The sequence below is a fragment of the Mya arenaria genome, chromosome 17, assembly GCF_026914265.1.
Source record: "Mya arenaria isolate MELC-2E11 chromosome 17, ASM2691426v1".
Taxonomy (NCBI): Eukaryota; Metazoa; Mollusca; class Bivalvia; order Myida; family Myidae; genus Mya; species Mya arenaria.
The window spans coordinates 37,989,260-38,003,516 of record NC_069138.1 but is presented as its reverse complement, the minus strand read 5'-3'; the positions used below and the strand labels follow the sequence as shown (position 1 = coordinate 38,003,516).

General features: G+C 35.9%; 1 protein-coding gene across 1 annotated transcript; it reads left to right on the top strand.

The window, feature by feature from the left end:
• The first annotated feature begins 970 nt into the window (after positions 1-970).
• Positions 971-12,944, top strand: LOC128223457 (cyclin-O-like). The gene is made up of 5 exons (XM_052932737.1): positions 971-1,063; positions 1,324-1,605; positions 3,854-4,039; positions 10,737-10,876; positions 12,671-12,944. Exons 1-5 carry the CDS (start codon positions 971-973, stop codon positions 12,942-12,944), a joined length of 975 nt encoding a protein of 324 aa, XP_052788697.1.
• Positions 12,945-14,257: the final 1,313 nt, after the last annotated feature.

The window sequence follows — 14,257 nt, the reverse complement described above, 5'->3', positions numbered from 1 at the left end:
ACATGAATCTCTTATCAATGATGTCTAAAATAGTCTAATAAATCATATTCTACCAACAATCAGGGTGGTAATAAACATATTAACATCATGTCCTATATCTGTTTTGTTTTTAAAAAAGAGGAAAATATTTAAAAAAAAAATACGTCACACCCTGACCCAGACATTTGAACAGTTCATTTTTTGTGATACTTATTGTCGATTAAGCATCGAATTCCTTAAAGTGAATGACCTTAATTCAAATAGTAATTTTAAATGCATTCAGGGCTTTTCGCCGTCTTGGACAGTACCTCATCTATGTTCCGAGTAATTCGTTAAAGTCGGTATAATTATGTAGCAAACCGCTAAAAATACTCATTCAAATCACACTACATTTTTAATCAGTTGTGGAACGGTAGCATTTTTTCACCGGAACACATCGCAGTAATTTGTTTTTACGATTTCGGAAAAAACAAACATTTTTCCATAGCAAACATGTCTGTCTGCACGAGATTCTGGACAAAATTTACGTTTTTCGTTAAAACTGTTGGATTGGTTAAAATACTTACATATTAAACAACTCATAATCATGAAACTGCAACCTTACTGTAAGAAAATGGAAAGGATGTATACTTGAATACTCTTTATAAGAAAGTATGAAAAATTGACTACATGCTTTCGTTCTTCGCAGGCATGTTGCTCAGAACATTGAACTCAAATGCGTATGGGATTTATTGTACTTTACTATAAAAATACTAACAAAACAAAATAAAGTGCATTTACATTTTTTGCGTCAACAAACTGAGAACGGAAACATTCGAGAGTCGTCATGTATAATGTGTTGATCAAATTAACTGAACAATAGCAACTGACGCATTTCTTTGTATGCTCATGTTTCAGGTCAGCCAGGACCAGTCACTACAGACCACGTCCACCACAGCACCGGACAGCGATCCCCTGTGCGACTCCGAGATCCAGGAATCCATTAATAACGATGTTGACCTTCGCTGTCTTGAGGACGTCGGGGAATGGCCGTCCACGCAAAAGATCACAGATGCGCAGTGCTCGTGCGACGACCAGGAGCCTGGCGAGCACGAGGATAATGTGCAAGATATTTCCACACTCTTTCTCAATATTGAGAAAAAATACTATTTGGAGAGCTGTCTGAAAAACCAACCGAAGGTAACCTAAGACATGTCGTCCATTTTCGGGATAACATCGAATTACAATTGAATGTCTATTTATGCAAAACACTAAGTACGGAAATATAAAACTCGGACATTCGTTATGTGTAAATGGTCAACCGAATAAAGTGTAGTTGCATTAGTTCGTTTCCTCATATTTCAGGTCAGACTGAACTGGTCGCGACAGACCACGCCCATTATGGGACCGGGCAGCGTTTCCCTGTGCGATTCCGGGCTCCAGGAATCAGTTTCTCCCAGTGTTGACCTCCGCCGTCTTGAGGATATGTGGGAGTTCCCGTCCACGCGCAGGGTCAAAGATGCGCAGTGCTCGTTTACCGGCCAGGAGCATTACGGGTTCGAGGATTACGTGGACGACATCTTCGCCCACCGACTCAATATTGAGAGTAAATACCGTATTGAGAGGTGTCTTAGAAACCAACCGGAGGTAACATACGATTTATAACATTGAAGAAAAATAATGCATTGAAACAATCGTCATATTTCGGGTGCAACCGGCCGCACGAGCCGTCTCATGAATGTCACAAAGTGCTCAGGTTGAGCTATTGTGATCAATCTATGTCCGGCGTTCGCCGTCCAGTGTCAACAATTTCTTGTTATCATCATCTCCTCCTAAACCGCTTGGACACTTTTTAAGACACTTTAAAATGATGTTCCTTGTGTTGTGCTCTTTCGAAATTGTTCAAAGAAATTAATTCCACATAAAAATCTGGTTGCCATGTCAACCTAAAGGAAAAAAAACAAAACTATACAACTCTTCTTGACGAAACCATTAGGCCTAGAGCTTATGTTAGATATTTTGTGTGTAACATTGTCTAGTGGTTGTTTACCAAATAGTTCAAATGATGCCCTTGGGTCAAAACTGGGCCCACCCTGTGGGTTACAAGTTTGCTATAAACAGATGCTGTTAAAATCTGATAGTTTACCCTTGGAGCAAATTTTGCTATATTGGCTCCCTTGAAGATTACTTACATCATTATCTTTTTTTAGAAACAAGGGAATATATTTGATATTTTTATGAATTCTTAAAAATAGTCGCTAAGGTTAAAGTTAATTTCATATTTCTTTACTTTCTAGTAGATTTTTTGTTTTACTCAGTAATTATTTTAACAGTCAGACCTTCCATTGAACTAGACCATTGTTTTGTTAAAATCTTCTAGTGTCAGCCTTATAGGGCACTTCCAGCAGCCTCGTTGTTGAGCTAGTTTTTATGGCAATGTGGTTGTGGTGTTGGCTGCAGGTCGAAAGGTTTGGGGTTCAAACTCCTGATCGAGCATACACTCCTTCTTTCACAATAACTTGATAACTTGCATGGATACATATTACATCTAATATAAACATGAATTTAATTCATGTATAATGAAGGGAAAATATGTTGTGAGTGTTAAAGGTTGAATTTTATTCTTGTCTGATCTGTGTGCAGCTCTTTCATGTCCTTGTTACCTAGGCAGTTTGTTCATTTCATTGGATGGTGCATTGTTCGTTGTTTGTGTAAGTTCAAACACTAATATCATGTATGTAATTTCTGTATTATCTAAATGTACTTGTGTACAGTAAATATTGTTCAAACCAACACAATTGCTTGTGAACATCAAATTATACCTGTGGTCAAACCTGGCCATGCTCTAAAGTTTTTTGTATACTGTTATAGGAAATAATTGATAATCTTACTGTTAGAAACGGCTATGCCTTGACCTTTAATAAATTGTATCTAGCATCATATAGTGGTCCCATTCAAACAATTTTCCTGTGGTTATGAAGCTAGTTCCATCTCTTTTGACATTCTTTCTTATCTTTGAAGCTACAGCAATGAAAGTTGGAATATGTCCACAATTTTGAAAACAAATATCAATGCTGTGGCTGTATGACATTGACTGTGACCTTTTGACCTACTTTCATATTTTTGAAGCTTCAGCAAAGAAATTTGGAACATGTGAAGAGTTTTGAAAACAAATATTAACGTTGTCCCCGGTTCCTGTTGACTGTGACCTGACCTACTTTCTTTTCTTTATGAAGCTACAGAAATGATTTTTGGAGGATGTCAACAATTTTGAAAACAAATACCAATGTTGTGCTTGGATGACCTTGACTGTGACTTTTTGACCTACTTTCATATTTTTGAAGCTACAGCAATGAACAATTGCCCATGTGTAGAGTTTTGAAAACAAATGTCAATGTTGTCCTCTGATTACCAATGTGACCTTTTAACCTACTTTCTCATTTTTGAAGCTACAGCTATGAAATTTGGACTACTAGTACATTTTTGTAACTTTATATCAATGTTGTCCTTGGATGATGACCATGACTGACCTTTTGACCTGTTCTGTTTTGTTTTTTTTAAGCTGCAATTTCAACCATGTTTACTGTTTTGAAAATAAATATAAATGCTGTGCTTTGATGACCTTGATTGTATCTTTTTAACCTACGTTTTAATTTTTGAAGCTACTGTAATGGAATTTAGAACATGTGCAGAGTTTTGAAAACAAATATCAATATTGACATTGTCTGGTGACCTTCTGCCCTACTTTCTTATTTTTGAAGCTACAGTTTTAAAATTTGGACCATGTCTTCAGCTTTGAGAAGATCACAGATTTTAATTCAGTTGAAAAATTTAGAGTCATTGTGGCCCTCTTGTTTTTATTTATTCATAAACACTGGATTTTTCATACTTTCAGATAAGCCCTGACATCCGAAAGAAGCTGATCAAATGGCTGACGGCGATGCATCATGATTTTGCTCTATGCCAGGACACGCTTTACCTTGCCGTACATGTGTTCGACCGAGTGCTTACTGAGATGGAGGTTTCAAGTGAATGCCTTGAGCTGGTGGTTATCGCAAGTCTTCTTGTCGCTTGTAAACAGGTACATGGCTGGAGTCACTGCAATATCATTTAAATATATAAGTTCGCATCTGGTTTCACTGAAAAGTACTACAGGTTCACCAACTTGTGTGGAAAGCCTGTTCGCTGCATTGACAGAGAGTATGAAACTTAGTGAAGATAGAGGGCCAAAATGAAATTATTAAAGGCATTTTTTTTCGGAGAAAAATATGGTTGCTTTGGCAATGAACATATAAAATAACTACGATATGACACAACAACAATTTTGTCTTGACTTTGGTATACCTCAAATAGAGTACAAGCTTCATTTATGAAACAATCGGTCATTGGAAGATTATGCATGTCGATTTGGTGTTTATTCGCACAAAAGATGTGGTTTCATTGTTAACACAAATGATTTGAATATCTTCATTTGTCTAGTATGAATGTTATGTTAATGAAACTTTATGCACAAGTGGTAAGTTGCCAATAAGGAAATGATGCACTTCATTTCAGCTATTTTTAGCTTGACTATTGGAAGAATAAGGAGGGCTTTACTACTCGCCCCAGCGTCAGCGTCCGGTTAAAGTTTAAGGGCAAGTTGGGATTTTCACTCTATAACTTCATTACCACTAATTCAATTCACTTAATACTTCACACAGTTGTTCAGAGCCATCACATGATGAGGTTAGATTACTCCATAATATCCTTTATACAAATAATGGCTCCTGATTCAGACTATGGAACTTAGGTTAAAGTTTTTGGGCAGGTTGGGATATTTATTTATTACTTCTATACCCTTTATTCATTTCACTCAATACTTCACACAGTTGTTCAGGGTCATCACATAATGAGGTTAGATAACTCCATATTATCTTTTATACAAGTTATGGCCCCTGATTGACTTAGGAACTTAGGTTAAAATTTAAGGGCAAGTTGGGATTATCACTTATAACTTCAATACCCTTCATTCATTTCACTTAATACTTCACACAGTTGTTCAGGGCCATCACATAATGAGGTTAGATAACTCCATAATATCCCTTATACAAATTATGGCCCCTGATTGACTATGGAACTTAGGTTAAAGTTTTAGGGCAGGTTGGGATATTTATTAATGACTTCTATGACCTTCATATAATGGACTTAATACTTCACACAGTTGTTCAGGACCATCACACAATGAGATTACATAACTCCATAATATTCTTAATACAAGTAATGGCCCTTGAATGACTTAGAAACTTAGGTTAAAGTTTGAGGGCAGGTTAAAGTATTAAGGCAAGTTGGGATTTTAATAAAAACTTCTATACTTTTCATTCATTGCAGTTAATACTTCGCACAAATAATGACGACTATCTTACAATAAGGTCACATAACTCCATTTTAACCCTAAAGACAAATTATGGCCCTTGATTGATTTTTTTCTTTAAATTTCTTTTGACATGCACATTTTTATATTCTTAATATAACCAGGTTTTCATAAAGGAAAAACTATTCATTAGAATGACTTGTGTCATTGTTTGTGCTGGCTGGTGGGAGGGCAGCGTCAAATGCACCTTATGTATCGAATAATTTTAGCTAGTTTATAGAGACCTTTCCTGAGATTGTGTTTTGGGCCCGAGAGTTATGGTCTAGGCCAAGGTCACTGTTGCTAAAAATAGAAATATTGTAAGTACTGAATAACTCAAGTAAGGGCTGACATAGTGTGACCAAACTTGGTATATAGAACAAGTTTATGCAGAGCTTTCATTGGATTGCCTTTTGGCCCCCTAGGGTTAAGGTCGCTGTTACTAAAATTAGATTACTGTTTGGTCATGAATAACTTTAGTTATGGCTGACATACTGTGACCAAATTTGATATGAAGGAAGTGTTTATGAAGGACTTTGATGGGATTGTGTTTTGGAGCCCTAGGATCAAGGTCACTGCTACAAAAAATAGAGGAAAGCAGTTGAAACTGAATATCTTCTGCTAGTCATTAAATACCTGGTTTTGTCACATCGCGGTTCTTATTAACTTTTTTATTTGATTTTTTTATTGCTTTGACAGGCACATATTACATCGTTATTGTATTCACTTGTGTTTTTAAAGTTGATATGTAGGAAGTGTTTATGGAGGACTTTGATGGGATTGTGTTTGGGACCCCTAGGATTAAGTTCACTGCTTCAAAAAATAGAAGAAAGCAGTTGAAACTGAATCTCTTCTGCTATTCATTAAATACCTGGTTTTGTCACACTGCGGTTCTTATCAACTTTTTAATTTGATTTTTTTATTGCTTTTGAGAGGCACATATTACATCGTTATTGTATTCACTTGTGTTTTTAAAGTTGAAAAGCGTCCCCATTTTAACTAAAAAAATATATAATTTGTTTTTTTAGGGTTGAAATCAATTAATTATTGTTAATGTTTTTGAGTTTTGCCTATTGTTTGACTGATATGTTCAGATGAGCATTAGTGTTAGAGACCTGGCCTTTAATAAACATTGTTGCTGCCTGTTATAAGTGAATTTAGTAGGTAGAATGATGAATACAATGAATCTGAACTGTTTTTCATTTGTGTACCCTATCTAACCTGGGGGTCATGTTTGTTTCAGAATGAGAGTTGTCCACCGAAGATCAGTGAACTCCTCAAGAAGTGCAAAGTAAACCATGACAGAGCACAGGTTCAATTAGCTTGTTACAATCTGATGCAACAACAGGTTCAATACCCTTGTTACAATTGATGCAAGAACAGGTTCAATACGCTTGTGACAATTGTTGCAAGAACAGGTTCAATACGCTTGTTAAAATTGATGCAAGAACAGGTTCAATACGCTTGTTACAATTGATGCAAGAACAGGTTCAATACGCTTGTTACAATTGATGCAAGAACAGGTTCAATACGCTTGTTACAATTGATGCAAGAACAGGTTCAATATGCTTGTTACAATTGATGCAAGAACAGGTTCAATACGCTTGTTAGTATTGATGCAAGAACAGGTTCAATACGCTTGTTACAATTGATGCAAGAACAGGTTCAATAGGCTTGTTACAATTGATGCAAGAACAGGTTCAATACACTTGTTACAACTGATGCAAGAACAGGTTCAATAGGCTTGTTACAATTGATGCAAGAACAGGTTCAATACGCTTGTTACAATTGATGCAAGAACAGGTTCAATAGGCTTGTTACAATTGATGCAAGAACAGATTCAATATGCTTGGTACAATTTTATACAAGAACAGGGTCAATATCTTTGGTACAATCTGATGCAAGAAAAGGTTCAATAGGCCTGTTACAATTGATGCAAGAACAGGTTCAATATGCCCATTACAATCTGATGCAAGAACAGGTTCAATACACTCATTACAATCTGATGCAAGAACAGGTTCAATATACTCATTACAATCTGATGCAAGAACAAGTTCAATATACTCATTACAATCTGATGCAAGAACTGGTTCAATATACTCATTACAATATGATTCAAGCACTGGTTCAATATTCCTATTACAATATGATTCAAGTACAGGTTCAATATACTCATTACAATCTGATGCAAGAACTGGTTCAATATCCTCATTACAATATGATTCAAGCACTGGTTCAATATTCCTATTACAATATGATTCAAGTACAGGTTCAATATACTCATTACAATCTGATGCAAGAACAGGTTCAATATACTCATTACAATATGATTCAAGAACAGGTTCAATATCCACATTACAATCTGATGCAAGAACAGGTTCAATATGCCCATTACAATATGATTCAAGAACAGGTTCAATATACTCATTACAATCTGATGCAAGAACTGGTTCAATATACTCATTACAATCTGATGCAAGAACAGGTTCAATATACTCATTACAATATGACTCAAGAACTGGTTCAATATACTCATTACAATCTGATGCAAGAACTGGTTCAATATACTCATTACAATATGATTCAAAAACAGGTTGATGCAAGAACAGATTCAATATACTCATTACAGTCTGATGCAAGAACAGGTTCAATATACTCATTACAATATGATTCAAGAACAGGTTCAATATACTCATTACAATATGATTCAAGAACAGGTTCAAAATACTCATCAAATGATGCAAGAACTGGTTCAATATACTCATTACAATCTGATGCAAGAACAGGTTCAATATACTCATTACACTATGACTCAAGAACTGGTTCAATATACTCATTACAATCTGATGCAAGAACTGGTTCAATATACTCATTACAATATGATTCAAGAACAGGTTCAAAATCCTCATTATAATCTGATGCAAGAACAGGTTCAATATACTCATTACAATATGATTCAAGAACAGGTTCAATATACTCATTACAATATGATTCAAGAACAGGTTCAATATACTCATTACAATATGATGCAAGAACTGGTTCAATATACTCATTACAATCTGATGCAAGAACAGGTTCAATATACTCATTACAATATGATGCAAGAACAGGTTCAATATGCTCATTACAATATGATGCAAGAACAGATTCAATATGCTCATTACAATCTGATGCAAGAACTGGTTCAATATGCTCATTACAATATGATGCAAGAACAGATTCAATATACTCAGTACAATCTGATGCAAGAACTGGTTCAATATACTCATTACAATCTGATGCAAGAACAGGTTCAATATACTCATTACAATATGACTCAAGAACTGGTTCAATATACTCATTACAATCTGATGCAAGAACTGGTTCAATATACTCATTACAATATGATTCAAGAACAGGTAGATGCAGGAACAGGTTCAATATACTCATTACAATCGAATGCAAGAACAGGTTCAATATACTCATTACAATATGATTCAAGAACTGGTTCAATATACTCATTACAATATGATTCAAGAACAGGTTCAATATACTCATGACAATATGATGCAAGAACTGGTTCAATATACTCGATACAATCTGATGCAAGAACAGGTTCAATATACTCATTACAATATGATGCAAGAACAGGTTCAATATGCTCATTACAATATGATGCAAGAACAGATTCAATATGCTCATTACAATCTGATGCAAGAACTGGTTCAATATGCTCATTACAATTTGATGCAAGAACAGATTCAATATACTCATTACAATCTGATGCAAGAACAGGTTCAATATGCTCATTACAATTTGATGCAAGAACAGGTTCAATATGCTCTTTACAATATGATGCAAGAACTGGTTCAATATGCCCATTATAACATGATTCAAGAACTGGTTCAATATGCCCATTACAATCTGATGCAAGAACTGGTTCAATATGCCCATTACAATCTGATGCAAGAACTGGTTCAATATGCCCATTACAATCTGATTCAAGAACAGGTTCAAGATACCCATTATATTCTGATTCAAGAACAGGTTCAATATACCCATTACAATCTGATGCAAGAACAGGTTCAATATACCCATTACAATCTGATGCAAGAACAGGTTCCTCATTACAATCTGATGCAAGAACAGATTCAATATACTCATTACAATAAGATTCAAGAACTGGTTCAATATTCCTATTACAATATGATGCAAGAACTGGTTCAATATACCCTTTACAATCTGATGCAAGAACAGGTTCAATATGCCAATTACAATCTGATTCAAGAACAGGTTCAATATACCCATTACAATCTGATGCAAGAACTGGTTCAATATGCCCCTTACCATATGATTCAAGAACTGGTTCAATATACCCTTTACAATCTGATGCAAGAACTGGTTCAATATACCCTTTACAATTGGATACAAGAACTGGTTCAATATACTCATTACACTATGATTCAAGCACTGGTTCAATATTCCTATTACAATATGATTCAAGAACAGGTTTAATATACTCATTACAATATGATGCAAGAACAGGTTCAATATACTCATTACAATATGATGCAAGAACAGGTTCAATATACTCATTACAATCTGATGCAAGAACAGGTTCAATATATCTTTTTCATTCTGATGCTTGTTACCATCTGATGCACCAAGACTGGAATACAACTGCATGTACTCTAATGCAATACACAAGGAAAAGCAAACAAAAGCTAGATCTAGATAAAAAAAAAATAATCGAAAGAAATATACAGATGGGACTTGATTGATAATTGTTTAGTTCAAATACTGTTTAATTTGAAATGCATTGTTTTTTAATGCATTGTTTTGTATTGTTAACAAGAGAATAGCAATGCTATTGCTATTTCATGTGTTACATGTGCTATCATCATATCATGTCTAGACTGGGACTTGGTCTTGTATGAGGAATCAGGAAACAACTGAGGCAGATTGATTTACACTACCATTTGTTGCTCCACCACAAACAATCAAGTGAATTTTGAATCAAGTGCAAGATCTTTCGCCTCAACAACCTTGCACTTCAAGTAACAGTGACAGATTGATGTATGCTTACTTATTACAAGGAACTTACTACTTAAGAGTGAGGCTCATTTTCCTACTTGAACAATTCCCAGTTATTGACTTTCATCACAACTGGTCAGTCAAATCGAAGCAAGAACCATGCAATGACAAATGAAGCTCGCTAAAGTGATGATACCTACTGCCTGAAATTGGCGTTGAACCAATACAAATTGAAAATATCTCAGGTGGTTTGCGATCATGTTTTGATTAATGAATGAGAGGAGCATTTTGCTAAGATTAATATTGCAAAATGTAGTCCATGCCTTAATATGTACTAGAACCAGCACTTAATACAGATGTTACTTTTTACCCCCAGGTGAAGCAGTCTGAGCTGATTGTGTTGATGGCAACCTGTTTTGACCTGATGGCTCCCACAGTGCTGCAGTTTCTGGAGTATTATGCATCTTTCAGTCTTGTAACCTGTACTGGAGACGCTGAGCTAACTGATAGTCTGAAGTAATGCCAATAGTCATTTCAGTTATTTCAAGGCTTTTAATCAGTAATTTTGGTTTGTGAAAGAAGTTTGGGTATATTTTTTTACCCTCTTCAAAGAAGAGGGTGTATATTGCTTTGCACATGTCAGTCAGTTGCTAGGTAGGTAGGTCGGTCTGTCAGTCCGTCAGTACACCAAAGCTTGTCCGATTGATATCTCAACAATTCATGGACTGAAGGTCATCAAACTTGACATAAAGGTTGAGCATGACCAATAGATGACCCCTATTGATTTTAGGGGTAACTGGGTCAAAGGTCAAGGTCACAGTGACCTTCAATGGGAAAAGGTTGTCCGAGTGATAAGTCAACAGTGCCTGGACATATGGTCATCAAACTTGACTTTGAGGTTGGGCCTGACCAGTAGATGACCCCTATTGATTTTAGGGGTGATTGGGTCAAAGATCAAGGTTACAGTGTCCTTGAACGCGAAAAGGTTGACAAAGCTTCTCCAAGTGATAACTAAACAATGTCTGGACCTATGGTCATCAGACTTTACATGGATGCTTGGCCTGACCCCTATTGATTTTAGGGATCAAAATCATCGGGTTAAAGGTCAAGGTCACAGTGACCTTGAATGTTAAAAGGTTTTCTATGTGATAACTTGACAATGCCTGCACACATGGCCCTTTAACTTGGCTTGGAGGTTAGTCCTAACCAGTGGATGACCCCTAGTGATTAAAGCAGTCATCAGGTAAAAGGTCAAGGTCACAGTGACCTTGAACATGAAAAGGTTGTCAAAGCTTCTCTGAGTGATAACTAAACAATGTCTGGACCTATGGTCATCAGACTTTACATGGATGCTTGGCCTGACCCCTATTGATTTTAGGGGTCAAAATCATTGCGTTAAAGGTCAAGGTCACAGTGACCTTGAATGTTAAAAGGTTTTCTATGTGATAACTTGACGATGCCTGCACCCATGGCCCTTTAACTTGGCTTGGAGGTTGGTCCTTACCAGTGGATGACCCCTAGGGATTAAAGTGGTCATCAGGTTAAAGGTCAAGGTCACAGTGACCTTGAACATGAAAAGGTTGTCAAAGCTTCTCTGAGTGATAACTAAACAATGTCCAGACCTATGGTCATCAGACTTTACATGGAGGCTTTGCCTGACTAGTAGATGACCCCTATCGATTTTAATTGTCATTGGGTCAAAGGTCAAGGTCACAGTGACCTTGAATGTGAAAAGGTTCTCCATGTAATAACTTGACAATGCCTGCACCTATGACCCTTAAACTTGACTTGGAGGTTGGTCCTGACCAGTGGATGACCCCTATTGATTTTAGGGGCCATCAGGTAAAAGGTCAAGGTCACAGTGACCTTGAACGCAAAAAGCGTGGTTTTTTTCTGCAAATATCATTCATCATCTGAACTTGATTAAAAACTGTCCCTACTATTTTTACACTCTGCATGGTCATAATCTTAAAACTGTTTCAAAGGCATCCAATGACAATGACAAATTAGCTGTCATTTTAGTCAATGCATATTTCATTCAATTGTTCAAATATTCCTGACAACATGGCGCTCAGGTGGGGCATAATGTTTAACAAACATCTCTGGTTTAACAACAATATCGATGCTGCCACATGCCATGTATTTCTTTGTGATCACAGACTGGAAATGATAGAATTATTCTTGTGCAAGATATTTTAAGACCTCTTATGCCTTTACTCTGTGAACAGTATCCAATACACGTTGAATTAAAAAAATATGTTGTTAAACTTTTAGCATTTGACATTTTGAACCAATCTTTTCCATTTACAGGGCTGCGCGTGATGTGTCTCGTTGTGCGCTGGAGTTGTCCTTACAGGATTATGAATTATGTCAGTTCCCGCCATCTGTGCTGGCTCTGTGTGTGTGGAGAGTTGCCGTGGAGAAGGTCAATTATACCATTGACATGCGCACAGTTCACTACACATGTGACTTTCCCAAACTCCAGCTTGAGACCTGCATAGCACAAGTTCACAAGTTCTTCAAAAGTTTCAAGCAGTCCGGCCAGGAAATGTCCTCACTCTATGAGAAGTATGGGAACTTGTAGAGTGCTGAATGAACAGGAGACAGATTGGTGTGTTCTCAGGCCTTGTTACTTGCACTATTCATTCCAAAAGTGCTAAATCGTGATCGTATAAGTGGTATTTGATTATTTTACTTTACCTTCAGTAATGGAGACCATTGTATTCAAAATCAGTGTCAACAATAATTGTTGTGTAGTTTATAATTTGTTGTGCCCACATGTCACAATGGTGTTGACAAATTTTATTGCACAAAAGTTGTTTTTTTTAGGGCACAGTTAATACAGCATTTTTTTTTTGTTCTTCATTCAGTCAAGGTAGACATTATTTTTTTGTCTAATATGTATTGAAAATGATTAAAAAATTTGTGAGTCACTAAATAGATGTGCTTACAGTTAAGAATGTATCCCATATTGTTGGTTTATTTTAGATATTGTTCTGACGAAATAGTAAATAGGATGTCGTATGGGTTTCATCTAATACTCCCCTCCTTTATAACTTTAACTTAACACAATTTATGGTATTTCAATTAACACTTCTCAGAGTCATAAGCATACTTGTAAGGGGTCTTAAAATAATGGTCAGTGAAAGCGTTTTTGTAACACTTTGGTCTGCTTGCTGTTCAGTACTTATTGAATTTATAAATGCTTTATGATATTGCAACATTATTGCTAAGACATGTCATGTTCCATGGTATGTTGTGTTTCACATCTATGAGCTAAAGAAAGTCAAGATAATACTTACAGATGAATGCAGCCGTAAGAAGACAAAATACATCATTACTTCACAGCCCCCAAAAAGTTGCTATGAGGGGTATTTGTCATTTCCTGTGACATCTCTTGTTTTTGTTACCTACTCGCAACATTTCACAATAGAGTTGTCAAAAGTAAATCATAAACTTACTGAAATGCAAGCTATTTGAAATTGTTGAAAATGCATACCATTATTTTTTAAATTGTTATGAAGTGTTGTCGTATTGATAGTAAAAATGACATTCCAGAATCCAGAATATAGTCTATAGTATAAATATAGGCATTTGCAATATCATACTGTTGTTCAAGATATACAAAAATATACTTTAATTTAACTTCCTGTTACCAGTGATTAACACACAACTTAGAAATCTTTGTTAAAATGTTACACCAATTTTGCACATGGTTATTCACATTTTCATGCCAAGAAATACATGAAAGATAACAGGTTTCACAAATTTAAAAACAAATTATTTTTTTCAGTTGAGTTTGTCACCCTGACACAGAGCCTTCGGTGGCAACTGCCACTTGCTTCAAAACTCTTCTTTACTCATGTATATCTTGGGTTTTCTGCCTAGTTTGTACAA